Here is a 17,333-nt window from a genome sequence, read left to right on the forward strand (position 1 = left end):
CTAGTTTGTATTTACATTGCATTCATAGATAGTTTTGGTTGAATTGCTGGCATATTATTTACAAAATCTACTTTCCATTTTTTAAAACTGTGTATTTGTTAAGGGGGTCAGTTAACAACATTAAAAAGAGGAGGCTGTTACTCTCACGATCGAGAGTTCTTGAGGGCCATCCACAATCAAACTGGTTTAAAGAAGTGCAGTACCCAAGGGAAAGATAAAAAGGAATGGCCCTACTCCACTCTGATTAGGGAGGACGAGTGGCTTTCAAGCGCTCCTCTTTCATCCCTCCTCTCTCCAGCCTCAGCCCACCCCACACAAATAGCTCAGGCTGAGCAATTTTCAACCTCCAAAGAGCTGCACACTCAAAGGAATGATGCAATACTTTTAATGTACTTTATAAAGGGGGAGAAAGCCAAGGTAAGGGCTGAGAAAGGTGCTGTTTGGTGGGACGTAGAATAGTATGTGTTCGCACACACAGCTTCAGATCCATGTGCCTGCTGGGCTAGAGAGGCACCGAAAAACCAAGTCTGACAACCTTCCCTCCTCAATGTATTGCGGTTAGTTTATAATCACGTGTTCAAGAGAAAGCAGCAAGCAGGGCACGAGATGAACCTCCAGCCGAAGGAAGCACGAGGCAGCACATCAACAGGAATTCCTTGGCAAAATTCTAAGTAACTTAGGAGTTGGGCCTTCTAGCCTCTATTCCTGTAAGCTGTGATTCTGTGTTTCTCCTAGAGAGAACCCCGCTACAGTAATCGGTTTTCCAGTATGGAACTGTTCTAATCAGCTTTCCTGCATTTCTTCTTAGCAAATAGCTTGGGCATCTCTAACTAACTTCTGTAAGCCAAGGCAGAGGCTTCAGTTAGCAGAAGAAATAGATGCTGCTATAAGATTGAATCTCAACACACAAACCTGGGCCGGGCGGGGCAGGGGGCGTTGGGAGGGGCGGAAGATAAAGATATGTCACCAGACAGACAGCAGAAGCAGAATTTGGGAGGTTCGGAACCCAAATCAGAAAAACAGCGGGATGACAGCTATTAACCTGCTCCTTTCTGTCTTTTTGCACAAACCAGAAGTGAAAATGACCAAGACCTGGGACTTTTCAAGGAAGCCTTAGGTTACGGGTGAAGGCACACTGTGCACACTAAGCCCATTGACTCGATATTCCTACAACTATTTGAACTCTAGGAAGAACACAACTTTGCAAGGCCCCTTGACCTGCCTCCCTCCTAGCCCTCCCCCTGCTCTGATTAAAGTGCTTGTGTTAAGAAGATGGTCATGGTGGCGAGAGTCTTTCACGGAGACAAGCTCTGGGAGGTGGAGGCATCCTCGGCAGGCAGGATTTCGATGCTGCTGTCTGGCTGGCTCGGGGAAACGCTGTCTGTCAACTCCATCTCCTGCACCTGACTGGGTGACAGCGGCTGTGGGGAGCTGGCTGTGTCAGTGCTGGGGGTGGGAGATTTGCCCTCACAGAGGCCCAGCAGTTCCTGGACATTACGGGGTAGATCCTGGCAGGAAGAAAAGCCAAGACTTTAATGGGTAGCTTTTTCCTGCTATGGTTCAAACTTGACATCCCCTAATGTAGCATGCTTAGGTCCCACACAGCTTCTGCGGCATACAAATACCCAGATGATGTCAGTGGCAAATGAAATGTATAAGTTCCGGGCTTCAATTCTTGGATCTCCAATAAAAGAGTTACAATAAATAGACAGTTTAAAGTTTAGGCTGGGACATAATGAACTGATGCATCACTACATAAACTACCATTCACAGACACCAGATATGTGATGGCCATTAGATCTGACAGCCTTAAAAAGGGATTATATATTTATGTATTACTTCAAAATATGAGAGCCAGTTTGGTGGTGTGATTATGGCATCAGGCTAGAAACCGGGAGACTGTGAGTTCTAGTACCACCTTAGGCACAAAGCCAGCTGGGTGACCTTGGGCCAGTCACTCACTCTCAGCCCTAAGAAGGAGGCAATGGCAAGCCACTTCTGAAATCTTGCCAAGAAAACTGCAGGGACTTGTCCAGGCAATCGCCAGGAGTCAACACTGACTGAAAGGCACAAGTATGTATGTGTGTGAGTGTGTGTGTGTGTATTCCTTCTTAATAGCAAAATCCTGCATATTAAAAGCATTTACACATCAGTCTCTCTCTCATTCTCTCACAGCCCAACCCACCTCACAGGATTGTTGTTGTGGAGAAAATAGGAGGAACTTTACATACAACACCTTGAGTTGTACTAAATAAAGGTGGGATATAAATATGATGATGATGATAATGCACCATTTGCACACAAAGCAAACCATTAGCCAGCTTGCAAGAAATTGAAAAAAACTTGGAAAAAACATTCAAGCAGCCCAAGGAAAACTGAGCTTGCTCAGTGTCCATGTAATTCTGACACTGGCTGCAGCCCTGAACAAGGAATACTCCATCCTGCAACACTTTGCTGTAGATCTTGTAAGCGCTGTTGTTAATAACAACACATGACAGATGGAGCACTTATTGTGCTTTTGGGAGGGCAACACTCCACCCAGAAGCCCTTTCAATCTTCCCTGGTCCCAAAGCCACCAGGTTGCTCTTCATTTTGCCCAGCATGAGTCTCGAGCACAGGAAATGCTAAAGGTGAAAACTAAAAGCTGTGCTGGCTGGAAATTTGGGATCAATATTTAAAACATCCAGTTGGGGAACATTCTCTTAATCCAACCAAAGTTGGTTCATTAGTTGAGCATTATTTCATGCATCCCTTTTACTGTGGATGTTAGAAAACAAAGCAAAAGGCTCTCTGTTTGAGCAGTCTGCCTATTGGCTCCAGAAAGGATACTCAAGTGGGAAAGGTTCATGCCTCACTGGCAAAGACTTACTGGAGTAGAAGCCAGCTGCCTGTAGATTGCCTCAGCCCGGCATAAGATGTCTTCCACGCTCATCTTCATGGTCAGTTCGTTAATATGCTTTGGAAAGACACAAGCAAAAAGCAGACACTCTGCTAACCATGAATGTAAAATTCAACTAGATGGAAGGGAACAGTGTGGACAGTGTGAACAATGTTACAGAAAAAGGTACCTTTCTGCAAATGAGAATGCCACATGCCGAGTGGACCAAGGAACTGTCATAAAAGACGTGTAAGAATTATGGATGCAAAGGCCAAAGTGAGAGACCCCAGGAAAAGGAGTGAGATATAGTGAAATAAATACCTTATTCCTTAACCAAGCAAAGCGGCAGCAACTTCACAAAACAGCAGGGGGCGGTAGGGTGCACAACTCCTTGATGGTAGCAGGATGAGGCCAGACCCCAGGAAATCCAAGAGCCGTGCAAAAGAAAGCATTGGCTTTCCAGCATACGCCATTCAGTTTTCAGAAGCAAACTACTAGTATAATTCAATATTTGTTCTTGTAAACTGAAACTGTGAATGGTACCTGTCGATGTGTGGGCAGAGTTCAAACACGAACATACCCTTATGAGCGAGGGATACCAGAAAGAATTCATCTACCCGGCCCTCACCTTGAGGATCTCGCTAAAGCCAAAACCAGAGTTCATAAGAGTCTGTCTCTCTGCATCCAGGATTCCACAAGCCACCAGCAGGTGGAAATTGGGACAAGGTAATTCAGTCCACAATACCTGGAAAGAGGAACAGAAAGACAATTTAGACTGGGGAAGGGTCTTGACTGGCAAAATTATTTACCATACAGGTAGTCCTTGCTTAACAACCATTTATTTAGTGATGGTTGAGCCTTAAGACGGTGCTGAAAAACCAACTTACAACCAGTCCTCACATTTATGACTGTCGCTGCGTTCCTGCAGTCACGAGATCATGATTTGGGCACTTGGCAACCAGTTTGCTTTTACAACTGTCACAGGATCCCATGGCCATGTGATCACCATTTTTGACCTTCCCGGCCAGCTTTTGGCAAGCAAAATCAATGGGGAACCACATGGTTTGCTTAACACCCGTGGTGATTCACTTAACAGCCATCACAAAAAAGGTTTTAAAATCCAGTCAGATTCATTTAATGACTGCTTCACTTAGCAACCAGAATTCCAGTCCCAATTGTCATTAAGCAAGGACTACCTGCATTGCCTAATTAAACACAATATTTATTCTATTATGCCTTTTCCCACCACCAGACAGAGTGCTTCTATTTTTCATTGACCAAGGTTCATCTCAGGGATGAGATGGTGTGGCTTGCCTGATTCTCTCATCTGACCCTCCCAAATCAGTTTCTGCCACAGGACCAGATTGCAACCAAGTTCCTCTGTGACAAAACAACTAAGACTGGGGGAAACTACCTTCAGCAGACCTCATAAAGACCATCCTTGTTAAATTCCACAGTACAGTTCTATGCCAAACAGACAGGAAGAAAACTAGATTTCTAAGCCCAAAACAAGAGCAGCTTATGAAGATCTTCTCAATCCAGGTAGGCTTGTAACACTTGCCTGGTTAATTTACAGCAGGAAGATGAGATTCAAGGGTCTGCTTTACATTCAAAAGGTATTTTAATAGACCCAAACTCTTGGATAAACGTCCCCCATTTAGGATGAGTGAAGATGACTACTGGGCATGAGTATCTCCATACCTGACTAAGCATACAAGCAACAACTCCACAACGAGGTGTCAACATTTCTAAGAGGTTGCAACTGAACCCACCACATTTGTTGTACATGCAGCAATATCACATTTATGTACAAAAGGGGCAGGGCCTCAATCATGACAATAAGCGAGCCATCTTCCAGATTTTGACACACACACACCCCACAGACACCAATGAGTATACAGCGGTCAACCCCATCCTGCTGCCCTCCATATATCCCAGGATTGCACCTTCCAGAATCTGCAGCAAATATATTCAAAATATCTGAAAGGTACCAGGTTTGGAAAGCCTTTGGGAGAACAGGGTACTTAGAAATGTGTAAGACTCTATCTGCATTGTCCTCTTATGCATCTGAATTTATTGCCACCTTCTACTCATCTCTTCTTCTCAGGAACTTTGCATAGTTCTCCTCTCCTTGCTAAGTAATGGTAATCTTGGGGTAGCTGGTATCTAATCTAAATTGGAGGATATTACTATCAGTCCTTTACCATGGTCAGGTCACTGCCTGGTCAATATGCTGCTCGTTGCCCCTGCTGACCTCCAGTTGGGATAGTCCACCCTAGGTATCTTATGGATCAAGGTGGTTTCCTGCAGGTGATGGGGGATTTTCACTGTGATCTAGTAAGTAGTTCCAATATACATTGATCCTTGGAACTCAGAGATGAGAGGAGCACTGGACATGATTGCTTCCGAGCATCAATTCTGAGGACCTCTTTGGCTTATGAAGGAGCTCTGGAAGAAGGTACCGTACACTTAAGAGTTCTGATGGAGGAAGACAAGGGCTGAATTACAATCTAACTCAAGTACAGGCACATATCATGGTGATAAGAGGAGAAACAGTATTTCTCCATTGGGCACTGCCAGAATGATGTCCAGTGACCTAATTCAAAGGGGCCCATTTCTGATTGGAGAGGAATAGGCAGGAATATTTTCATGCAGGCCATGAAACTGCTAAGCAATTTGCCAATAAAATTGCTCATTATGCTCTTAGATTTGGACTCCACATGGGCAGGTGCAGGTAATGTGACTGTGGCACTGTCTTGCAATGTTTATCTGGGATTCCTTGCAGCTAATGGACTCTCTCCAAGGAAGCAGATAGGGTTCTCTGCAGCATAAGCACTGCCAGCTGCATGTTGGGATACCATCTGGGAATGGTATACACAAAAACTTAAATTTGTTGGAGGAATGGCTGGAAAACATCCCTATAAGTCTCTTCCTTCTTAACACTTTTTGCATCTGTAAAGATCCCTCAGACATTTCCCTGCATCTCAATGCTATACAGCAGCCCCCAAAATCTACCTTTCACCAGTGTGTTTTCTCTACTCCCTCCACCAGTCCCCAAACTGAAATGAGTATCATCTATGTTCCCCTAATCCCCCAAATTCCCTTGACGTGACTAAGAATCACGGCCTCCAGTCTCACCTCCCAAAGCTGCAGAATTTCAGGGAAGGGAAATTCTCTCTTGAACCAGATCAAGATCCACCGGAAACAGAAGCACAAGGTGCCAGATTCCTTTGAGTCTGCAGGAAGCAAGAAGAGTAGGGCAGAAGTAGAAGCAAAAGATGATATTGTGTACTCAGGAATTTGTGAGTGTCAAAGGTGTCTTTCGAGCTTTTAAAGGAGTTGTAGGTCAGATTAAAGAAATATGAAAAAAACACTGCATAATTAGACTTAACAATCTTATATCACAACATGAAATACAGAACAAAAACAGACATATCTTAATAGGAACCAGGTCCTTTAACCTTTAACTTCTCTACACCTGTAATACACCTGTACCTAGGAAGTCACAGAGGGGGGGATCCAGCACTCTAAGGAGCAACGTGAGCTGGGAAAGCTGGCGTTTCATGGACTCCTGGCTTTCTTCAAAATTGTGGTGCTGCAAGCAGAAAACAGAAGACCATGAAAAAACCGGTGGGGAGAAGTGATTATTGTTAACTAAATGTATATACCAGCCTCTTCCCTAAAAATAGTCCTCAAGGTGTTCAATAAAATATAAAACCAAGGTTACAATCAAAACACATCATTTAAAAAAATGAAACCACCAGCAAGTCAGGTCAAAGGCCCAAAGCTTCCCTGAATTTCATACTGTAACTTTGTTTGAGAAATGAAGGCTAAGAATACATTAAGTAAAGATCGTTACATGGAGAGTTTTTTTTTATTTTATAACAGGTTGGGCTGACCCAGACAGTGTACTCACCACCAGTTCCATGAAACCACAGAAGCACCAGAAGGCATCTACTTCATTCTGGGTGATATAGAGAATGGGGGACAGGAGATCACTCATACCTTGTACATACCCTGTTCAGGCAAGCAAAAGAAATGGTGTTAATTTCTTAATTCGATCTGGTCTTTCAAGCTTCAAATCAATGCTTCTTTGTCTTTTCTGTGGGCGATTCTTTAAAGAACCTGCACCTTTTCCTGGGCTCACACAGTCCCAGGAAACATGGTGGCATTAAGAAGGCAGTGATGAACACAACAACCTTGTTGCGTCCTGGCAGTGCCTCATTAATTCAAACACACGTGGTCCTGGGCCACATGGCTGCTGGCTCAGCCCCAAAAAAGGTGTGGCTTCTTTAAGGAAACAATGACAGGTACAATGAGCATGTCCGTATTCCCTCTGAAGCACCTGTTTCTTTTCAGATCCGTGTAGCTGCACATGCATCTACTCCTTATTACCCACACTTCTGCTTCCTTCCACCTTTGTCCATTAAGAGGCCCTCCTGTGGCATGATGATTTGGCCTCACATCTGCCCGCCCTGGTGCCCTTCCTCAGAACTCACCCAGATCAAAATTGTACATGCAGTACGTCATCAGCACATCATTTAGGAGCACCAGGCCTGGATTCTCACTGCCCTCATAGAATTTGTTGTTTCTATCTGTGCGGCTGACGTCTCTTTCTGCAAAGGCACACACACTCACAAGTTTATAAAGCTCACTGTACTGCCTCTTGTAAGGGACATTCAGGAAGATAACTTAGGGAAGGAATTCGTAAAAAAAGGCAAACCAAATTAGCAAAACAAAGCAGTAAGAAAAGATGGAAGCATTATAGCCTAAACAAAGACCAAATGGCCATAAGCACGGTTTAGGCCATTTAGTTTAGAAAAAAAGATGTTCCAAAATATTAGGAGATGGGACTGATGGGACTTAATAGAAATCTATAAAGTTATGAATCAGGGTGCTGAGAGACAGAGGAATCGGCCTCATTGTCTTATAATGTAGCATATAAGAGCTTGGGAATCACTCACTGAACTGGCAACAGATTCGGGCCAGATCAAAGAAAGCACTTATTTATACAATGCATAATTCATTCATTCAATTTATTGTCAGAAGAAGTGGTGATGGCTGCTGTCTCGGAAAGCTTTAAAAGTTTCGATCTTCCGTGCATTGACCATTAACTATGAACCAGAGCAGATAAAGGAAAGAACCTCCTTCCTTTAGAATAAAGGAAGAGAGGATTGCTTTTAGAAGCATCTGGCTGAAACATGGGGGTGGGTAGTATGAATGCAATGCCCTTGAGTAGCTCAGCATGGCTAAGAATTCCAGGAGCTGCAATCCCACCATTGGCAAAAAAGATGGGCAAAAACAAATCAGCCACATGTGCTGTTACAGAACGACAGGAAACCTCTGTCAAATCAAAGCCAACAGGCAGCACTTATACCCACCAATGAGGCTGCGATAGCCACGCAGCAAAGAGTTCCGTTGCTCCTGCTCCTCGCTGACCGACTTCCACTGTAGCTTCATGCGGAAGTAGTCGTCTCTGAGGAGAACGTTGACAACGTCATGGGAAAATGTTCAGACTCAGGCCACTCCTGCAGCCCTGGCCGTCCTTCCCGAACCCCGGTTCTAGTTCTCCTCGAAACAGGCCTCTCCCTGATCATGAGACAGGCTTACGTTTTCCGCCTCACTTGCGCCTTGTTCTCCTCACTGGTGTTGCCCCAGGAGTAATAGCTCAGCAGGTACTTCCACACTTCCTTACGTAATGACACGCTGAGACCCTGACAGGGACAAAAAAAAAGCCATTCAAAGAAAGGAACCAATGGGCCAAATTATTATAGGACAAAGCACCTGCCTTGCATCGATTCCAGAGCTTAAATCAGTGGTAGGAAACACAGTATCCCACTTGTCTGCCCAATTTTCATCCACATTCCAACACACAGCCACCATAACCGCCCCGGTTCTCCAGTTCTAGAAACCCATGGCATGCTAGCCCAGCTGTCCCACTTCCCACAAGTCTCACCCCAGCAAAGATCCTCTTCCGCAACCCAATGGGATCCAGCACGCGCCCATCGGGATCCAGATGCTGCTCCCATTCCTGCTCCGTAACAGGGGTCTCCCGTTGGACAGAGGGCCGCTCTCCTAGTTGGGCCTGCTGCTAGGAACAAAGCAAGCTAAAAGAACAATTGTATCTGACGGAAAGAAGTTCCTTAAGAGGAAAGGAGGGAGAGGGGAGGATGAATAAAGCAGCCTTTCTTTTGAATTAAGGGGAGGGGTTTAAAGCTAAAGAGGCTAAAGAACTCTTTCTATATTCAAATGCAAAATGTTTTCATGCTGAGAAGTTCTAGGACCACCTTCCCAGTTTAACTGCAGCAGTAGGTCTAGCAAACAATAGAGAAGCTCTGTTGTGGACCTGCTAACTATTTTAATTTATTTAATCAATTGTTTTAGATACCTTGAAGACCATAGTCTTTTGAAAGAAGCTTATAGAATAAACATATTAGCATAATGTAATCATATTCAATATAATCAGCTCTTCAAACCAGTTCCAAATATAATACGCTTTTAAAATACCCTCAGCAAATATCATTAACACTTTTAGTTAAAATCCAGGAAGAACAAATAAAGTTTTAAGCCCTCTTAAGAGCAACCACAACTGCCCATCTTGCTGGAAGAAATCCCCTAAGTTAAGGGCCATCACCCAGAAGCTGAATCTCTCAGTCCTACAAAACTTTGTGCCTTGGAATCCCCAGTAAGTTTCTATACAAGTAGTCCTCACTTAATAACCATTAGTTTAGCGACAGTTTGGATGTACAACAGTGTTGAAAAAAAAGACTTATGACTCGTTCTCACACTTATGACTGTTGCAGCGTCCCCACAGATCATGATTTGGGTGCTTGGCAACCAGTTTGCATTTATGACCGTCATGTGATCGCCATTTTTGACCTTCCCGGCCAGCTTCTGGCAAGCAAAATCAACGTGCATGGTTCGCTTAACACCCGCGGTGATTTGCTTAATGTCCACCGCAAAAAAGATTGTAAAATTGGTTTAGATTTATTCAATGATTGCTTCGCTTAGCAACTGAAATTCCAGTCTCAATTGCAATGACTACCCGTAGAATGTCAGGACACCTTGAACACTAGCTACTACTAGCTACTACAACAGCAGCTTCATATTAAGTTCTGAGTTCTCTACTCCTCACAAATCACCTACACTGATGGGAAGACTAGATTAGGCAAAATTTGACATTCTGACACATGAAGATATGAAACTGATAGATGCCCATGTAAACATGACAAGGCAGCACGAACCACCTGAGCAAACTAGCTGCCACTCCTCCTACACGCTGTTTTGCAGACTTGCTCTAAAGTTGACATCAGTCCATTTACGCTTCTATGTTTAAGGACGGGCTGGTTGCTCTTTGATCAAGGGGAAGGGATTTCCTTCAAAAGGATTCACCGATCACCTGTTACTTCTACAGTGTCCCCCCTTCTTGCATTTCTACAAGTGCACCCCACAACGTGACCACATTTTCAGCTTCAATTCTATGACTACTGGAGAAAACAGGTGGCAGAAAGGGTAACCAAGCACTCCTTGAGCCAGAAAAACACCTCTCCCCCTTGACTGGTTCCCATTTCTCCTACTCTTCACCTGCCCTCAAAACTGCCTACTCCAACACTTACACAGGTGATGACTTCAAAGCCTGTCTCTTCCTCCACGTTGGCAGCAGCTGAGTCACCGTGGGAATACTGGGCGATACCATCCTCCTGGTGCAGAGCTCCACGGAAGAAATTGGTAACTTTGGAGAAGCCACCAAAGGTGGCAGCGTAAGGATCCTGCAGGAATCGCTAGGAGGAAAAACAACCACAATGTGCTTACAGCTACAAGTAGTCCTCACTTACCGACTGCCTCATTTAGCGACAGTTCAAAGTTATGATGGTGTAAAAAATAGCTTTGTGACCAATCCTCGCATTTATGACAGTTGCAGCATCCTGTGATCTCGTGACACCATTTGGGTGCTTTGCAACCAGCACGTATTTACGACCATTGCAGCGTCCCACAGTCACATGACCACCATTTGTGTGCTTCACAATAGGCTTGCAACAAGCATAGTTAATAGAGAAAGCAGAAGTAAAATCATAAATCACGGTCACATGATGTTTTGCTTAGCAACCATGGCACTTAGCAATGGAGTTGCCAGACCCAATTGTGGTCGCTAAGCAAGGACTGCCTGTATAAACTTCAGTGCATCAAATGTGTGTTACATATTATTCATAGTACCTAACTGATCTGTGATCTAGGAGTGTACAAAACCAACCATCTCAGTAGTACTCATGTTTCTGAGTCTCTGCAGTTAGTTCTCAGGGTATAATGGCAGCCCTCTCCAATGTAGCTTACTTTCTTCTGATGTAAATAGCTGCTGCTGCTGCTGTGAACAGCGCTTAAGTGGCTAGACCTCTTTTTCAACTGTCAGTCTATTATCCGCTACCTGGAACTCAAATCAAGCCTGCCCAGAGCCTGATGGTGCAGCTTTACACATTCAATCATATTTCTAGTTCTGTGGAACCTTGGCAGAGATTCTTCTTATAACCCACTTTGAAGGTAGTACTGTTAAAAAGCATAGTACAAATAAAAATATCCAGTCTGCTTGAGTTTTCAAAGGATCAAAGACACAGTTCTGGAATCTTGTTTGCTGGCCTTATTATCATCTAACTCAGGGTTTCTCGAGCTCAGGAACTTTAAGATGGGTGGACTTCAACTCCCAGAATTCCCCCAGCCAGCACTGCAGGCTGGGAAATTCTGGGAGTTGAAGTCCACCCATCTTAAAGTTCCTGAGCTTGAGAAACCCTGATGTAACTCATTCAACTAATTCCATGTCCCTGCTAAAGGGTGTACCCACCATCTTTAATGTATACTTGATCCCTTTTGGGTTCAAAATCATGCACATATCTGTCCCCAAAGCATTGCAGCATTCCTAAACCCAGGCTAGCTGCCACAGAAAAGTCAAGTCAACAGCTTGACCTTTTTCCCACAAAGCCCCACTCTGCTTTTTGCTCTCCCTCATTCCCTTTCCAGAGTGAGGCACTTCAGAGAACAGTCTTACCGATACTAGATTTGATGAATTCTCATCAAAGAGCTGAAGCTCATCAAAGGAATGAGAAAGGGCATAGGAGTCATGCGTGTAAACCAGGTAGAGCCGAGAATCTTTGGGGGAGCTGCAAGAAGAAAAACAAAAGGAAATAAAAGTGCTTTTTTAAAAATCTGGCAGATGGTTTCAACACTACGATATATTGTCGGGTCCATGTTATAGCAAAGTCCTTCTGAAACTATTCCGCTTCTAACTGCAGCTGGGGATCCTTGTATTTTAACTGCTCTTTGCTACACAAAGAAAACTAGCACATTGGAGGAAGTGCTCTTGCTTTACTCTCTTTTAACTACTATAGAGGAAAGTTCATTTATTTTACACGCAGGAGCAAACACTTTATATCAGTGTTTCTCAACCTTGGCAACTTTAAGATGTGCGGACTTCAACTCCCAGAAATCCCCAGCCAGCCATGCTGGCTGGGGATTTCTGGGAGTTGAAGTCCGCACATCTTAAAGTTGCCAAGGTTGAGAAACACTGCTTTATATAGTTAGAATATTTAGAAACTGTATTTCTCTCATAAAATAAACCCATAAGGTGTGTAGCATGCTATCTTCTCTACTAGTCTGGAGAGAGATACAGAGAATGGTCTCTACAATCAGAATCTGATGAATTTAAGATTGGTTCTTATTCAGTTGAGAAGAAAGCATTTGATTCATTTGAGCAGGACAGGGGGAAAAGCCACCCCAAGGTCACCAAGCATGGCATCTTAACAGTAGCCCCTCAGAAGACTACAAGAACTCCCAAGCAAACCAGGATAACCAGACTTCTCCTGCTGCTGCTTCTCAGAAAGTCATTTGCTACTGCTTTCTCCCCAGATGTTCCCCACTTCCTAGCTTAATCTACAGCTCTGGGATGTCTTGGTATCTAACAATCGCTTTCAAACTTTGCTTTTAGAAGCTGACGTTAGAAAACATTCTCCCATGCCAGGCAATGACTTTAGACTGGATAGAGAATATGTGCTATTTCTTTAATATAAACAGATGCTGAGGTATAATCTCACTCACGTGGCTAAAATAACGTATTTGCAAAGAGCTTTTAGAAGGGCCTTCGTGCCGCCACGGTGGAAATGCAGAGCTTGAATGGAAATGCCCTCTTTGGTGATGAAGATGAGATACGACCAACCAAGGCCTGGTTTACTTTTACGGATGGATTTCAGCTCAGACAAGCTGAGAGAGAAGGCCCACTGACCACGAGGGACTGGAGATTTTGGCCCAGAAACTGGTAAGGAAAAACAACACAGGAAAAGCATCATGACAGAGGACAGAGGGGGGAAAAAATCCTACAATTTCTAGCTACCATCTTTTTCTCATCCCCATCTTCCATTCCTCACTGCAGCTTCGTCAGTAAGCCTGGATGCACACAACTGAAATTCACCAAGGTAAGTTACTGCTTCTCTCTTTACCAGCTGTTTCTTCCTGGACCGGAGACCTGGTCCCCACTGTACTGATCACAGCCCAGTCTGGTTCATATCCTGGATCAAAGCTTTCTTCTTCGGTCTGGGAGCCAATGGTATCCTGGTAAAGAGAAAGCAAGATTAGGGAGCATTTCTATATTTTTAAATATGTCCTTATAGCGTCTTCAGTGCAATATTCCTTTAGGTTCTATTCTCACCAAGAGACATTTGAGCAAGAAAGGAGAAGTACAGACTTCTCCTTTAAGGTAGACACTGTTCAAAAGCTTAACTGATTTGAATTTGCTCTACTAGAATAGAGGATCTGATTCCTAGGAATCAGAATAAAGGAACTGTAGGAGGAGAGCTGTGTCTATGGTGGCAAAAAAATCAGGAGTCTGGTAGCACCTTTTCCAACTAACAAATAGTATTAAATTCTCATGCAGCTCACAAAAGCTTATACCTTTTAATCAAATCTGTTAGTCTGAAAAGGTGCTACCAGACTTTTTCAGAATAAAGGAAGACAATGAGATGTAATTCCAGCATTTCATTCAACATAATCTTTCTTGTGAGGGGGGAAAAAAAGGGAGTGCATTTTGTCCATAAACAATGTGGAAACAATAGGAAAAAATCTTCCCCCACCCTGAAGAAGCCACATAGCTTTGGATCAACCTTTTCTAGGCTCAACATTTCTTCTGGTTTATGATACCACAGGAGACATTTTCTGTTCAGCCATCTCCCACAAGATCTCTGTTGACTAGAAGTGACTAGAAGAAGGTCTACACTCTGTCTAAAGACTAGAACAGAACAGCTGAGCATCTAGCCTAACTTCCCTGATTATCAACTTTAGGCTGAAAAAGCACAGAATATATTCTTGGCTGTGAAGAGCATTTGGGTCATAAAAGTATTAAAAGCACGCTCCTGAATAAATGTTTCAGCTCTATCCAAACCTGCTATGCCCTGAGTAAGACACCACAAGAATAGCTATATAACAATTCTAGCAGAATTTAAGGCACATATAGCTGAAACCCTAGCATTGTTCTATATTCCTGTAACAATTTTCCTCAGGAGACTGAGGGGTTTTTTTAAACTGTTAGGTAGACTGAAAGGATACAACAACATATTGATCTGCAAAGAACAGGCAACCTATACATTGCTTTATAAAACAGGAAAGACTCACTAATCTAAAGAAATTTATTTTTGCTTCTGCCAAAATATTGGAAGCAAATATATCAAAGGTAGAGAATTATATCAGCAGAAAGCCTTACCTTTTTAGTGTACATGATTTGAGCAGTATCTGAAGATTCCTCCACAGGGGTCCACTGTAGTAAAGTATCTGAACCCTGAATAAAAAGAAAAACACATTGTAACAAAATATCCAAATAAAATCCCATATCCCAAACCTTGAATTTTACATTTTGAAACTTAAGTGGTCAAAGCAGTGCTGAATTTCACACATATTTCCTCCTTGAAAAGCAATTAATTTGTAAATACTAAAATGCTGCTCATGCCCCACTTTGTTTTCTAAGATACCATCACAACCTGCCTAATACTTTTTGATGCATACTTCTTAAATCATAAATAGGTAGAAACTTAGAATTTCTTATGAAATAATTAAACCTTTTATGTGCAACATAAATTACTTGTGCACATGAACAAATACAGCATAGGTAGTCCTCGTTTAGCGACTGCCTTGTTTAGCGACCGTTCACAGTTAGGACAGTGATGAGAAAGTAACTTTGCAACCAGTCCTCACATTTACAACTTTCACAGGTCTGTAAAGCAAAGGAAAACTGAAGTAAGACCGTAAAATCATGATGTTTCACTTAGTAACCACTTTGCTTAATGACCAAGTTGCTGGTCCCAATTGTGGTCACTAAATGAGGACTACCTGTAATATGAACAAACTATAGGAACCCTTGGACTTAAATACGATGCTTTCATTATTCTGACCAGTTTTGTTCAAGTGAATCATAACTACCTTTAACCGCAATCTCACAATTAGACAACATGACAAAGCTACAAAAGCTTCAGATTCCTCCTCAAGCATCAAAGAAGGAAAAGAGAAAAGTCTTGAGCCTGCTTTGGCCCACTCACTTAATGGTAAACAAGCCTGAACATGATGCCCCAATATAACCAGTTTTCTCACCATGAGCACACAGCCTCCTGCTTCAGTTTCCAATCCAACCAGTAACCTATTTCAACCCACCTTCTCAATGATGCGGATAACTCCAGGTATGAGGGAATCCTGGTCAGGATGACGCTTTGCACTGGTATGTAAATAGACCCCATCTTTCTCAAATGCGATCTGCAAAAGGACAGAAGAAAAGAAATGGCTCAGGCAGAAAAAGATCCAGAATTCCACTTCTCCAGTTCCTCCCCAATATGCAGCTCAGGAAATAAGATCCAAGCTCCTTTAATGTCAACTCCAAAACAAAAGGAAAGCCCCCCCTTACATAACCATAACGCTGATTAACGAATCCCTACATACTACTGGGGGGAATCTCGTGACACCTAGGTGGTGGTTAGATATCACGTCTCCCTGTAGCTTCCTAGACGGAAGTTAATTTTCCCATTTTAAAAACCCACTGTTTCCATACGGAACGACACAGCCGGCCCTCCACTCCCGGGGAATCATTTTCAGCTCCTGCTGGAAAAAAAACCCTAATCCTCTTTTCCCTTGACAGCCCATTTGTGCTTCACGGAGCCTAACAAACATCATCCGAAGGATTAAAGGCCTCTCTCACCCTGCAGCCCCCTAACTCCATTCTGCCTGACAGCTACTTCCTGAAAAACAAAAACGTCATTTCCTGCTCCGTTTGATCCGCCCTCTTCATAGGGTAGTTTTTTTTCCTGAAGCCGCCATCCTTGTTTCTGGCGCGAAGAAGCTCAAGCTGGAACTGTGGATGCCCTGCCTGGAAGCGCAAATGAAGCTTCTGACGCCATCTTTGGAAAGGACAAAATGGCTGGATCTTTAAACACGACTGTATCGCCAAGTTTTCTGCCGGTATGCAAGTAATACTAAATAATTATGCACTGGGTAAGGAATGTTCATACATTAGAAAAACTTAATAACGCATAAAATAGAAAACATATTTTATGATTTAAAGAGGGAGGGAAGCACGTGGAAACCTCTGGCTGATTTTGGCCTCGGAAGCTAAACTGGGGTCGGTTCATGGTGTATTTGGGAGCTCTTTAAGCAGTATAAGGACTGGATATCGAAAAAATCCCAGAAGAAAGTAATGGCAATACATTATTGCTAAGAAACTTATATGAAGCTCATCTAAAATTTATCTTTGTTGCAATTACTAAGAGACGCACTCGCGAGATAATTTTTATTGAATGAAATAATATATAAAATTAATATTGCAGCAGAGAGAAAGTGAATACATCTCCCACCTTTACAGATAGGGGTAAACAGCTTTCTATAAACTAGCAAATAACTTGCAAACTTTAGGACAGTTTTGAACCGGGGCGGGGTGTTTTCTGAAAATGTAGACTTCAACTCCCAGAATTCTTAGCAAAGTGGCCATGCTGGCTGGGGTATTCTGGGAGCTGAGGTCCAGGTTGTGAAACTCTGCTTGATATCATCATATTCTAGAAACAGACTTGTTTGATGCTGATGATGATTCAATATATATCTCTCCTTTCTGCTACGTTCCCCTCAGTATGTAGAATAATAATTTTGTTGTTTATTCGTTCAGTCGCTTCCGACTCTTCGTGACTTCATGGACCAGCCCACGCCAGAGCTTCCTGTCGGTCGTCACCACCCCCAACTCCCCCAGGGACGAGTCCGTCACGTCTACAATGTCATCCATCCACCTTGCCCTTGGTCGGCCCCTCTTCCTTTTGCCCTCCACTCTTCCTAGCATCAGCATCTTCTCCAGGGTGTCCTGTCTTCTCATTGTGTGTCCAAAGTATTTCAGTTTTGCCTTGAATATCATTCCCTCAAGTGAGCAGTCTGGCTTTATTTCCTGGAGGATGGA

The 17,333-nt window shown here is 43.2% G+C and overlaps 1 protein-coding gene across 2 annotated transcripts; it reads right to left on the reverse strand.

The window, feature by feature from the left end:
• Positions 1-368: 368 nt before the first annotated feature.
• Positions 369-16,137, reverse strand: TBC1D17 (TBC1 domain family member 17). 2 transcript variants are annotated; one of them, XM_063301111.1, is made up of 17 exons: positions 16,095-16,137; positions 15,557-15,655; positions 14,616-14,690; positions 13,360-13,471; positions 12,962-13,175; positions 11,916-12,027; positions 10,495-10,659; positions 8,835-8,966; positions 8,489-8,592; positions 8,260-8,354; positions 7,378-7,494; positions 6,795-6,895; positions 6,374-6,473; positions 6,017-6,114; positions 3,507-3,623; positions 2,870-2,956; positions 369-1,508 (listed from the first exon to the last, which is right to left on the reverse strand). In XM_063301111.1, exons 1-17 carry the CDS (start codon positions 16,113-16,115, stop codon positions 1,296-1,298), a joined length of 1,962 nt encoding a protein of 653 aa, XP_063157181.1. In that variant the 5' UTR covers positions 16,116-16,137; the 3' UTR covers positions 369-1,295. The 2 variants fall into 2 exon arrangements, with proteins under 2 accessions (XP_063157181.1, XP_063157180.1); XM_063301110.1 differs by having other exon boundaries at positions 8,835-8,969.
• Positions 16,138-17,333: the final 1,196 nt, after the last annotated feature.

Source organism: Candoia aspera, chromosome 4, assembly GCF_035149785.1.
Source record: "Candoia aspera isolate rCanAsp1 chromosome 4, rCanAsp1.hap2, whole genome shotgun sequence".
Lineage (NCBI taxonomy): Eukaryota > Metazoa > Chordata > Lepidosauria > Squamata > Boidae > Candoia > Candoia aspera.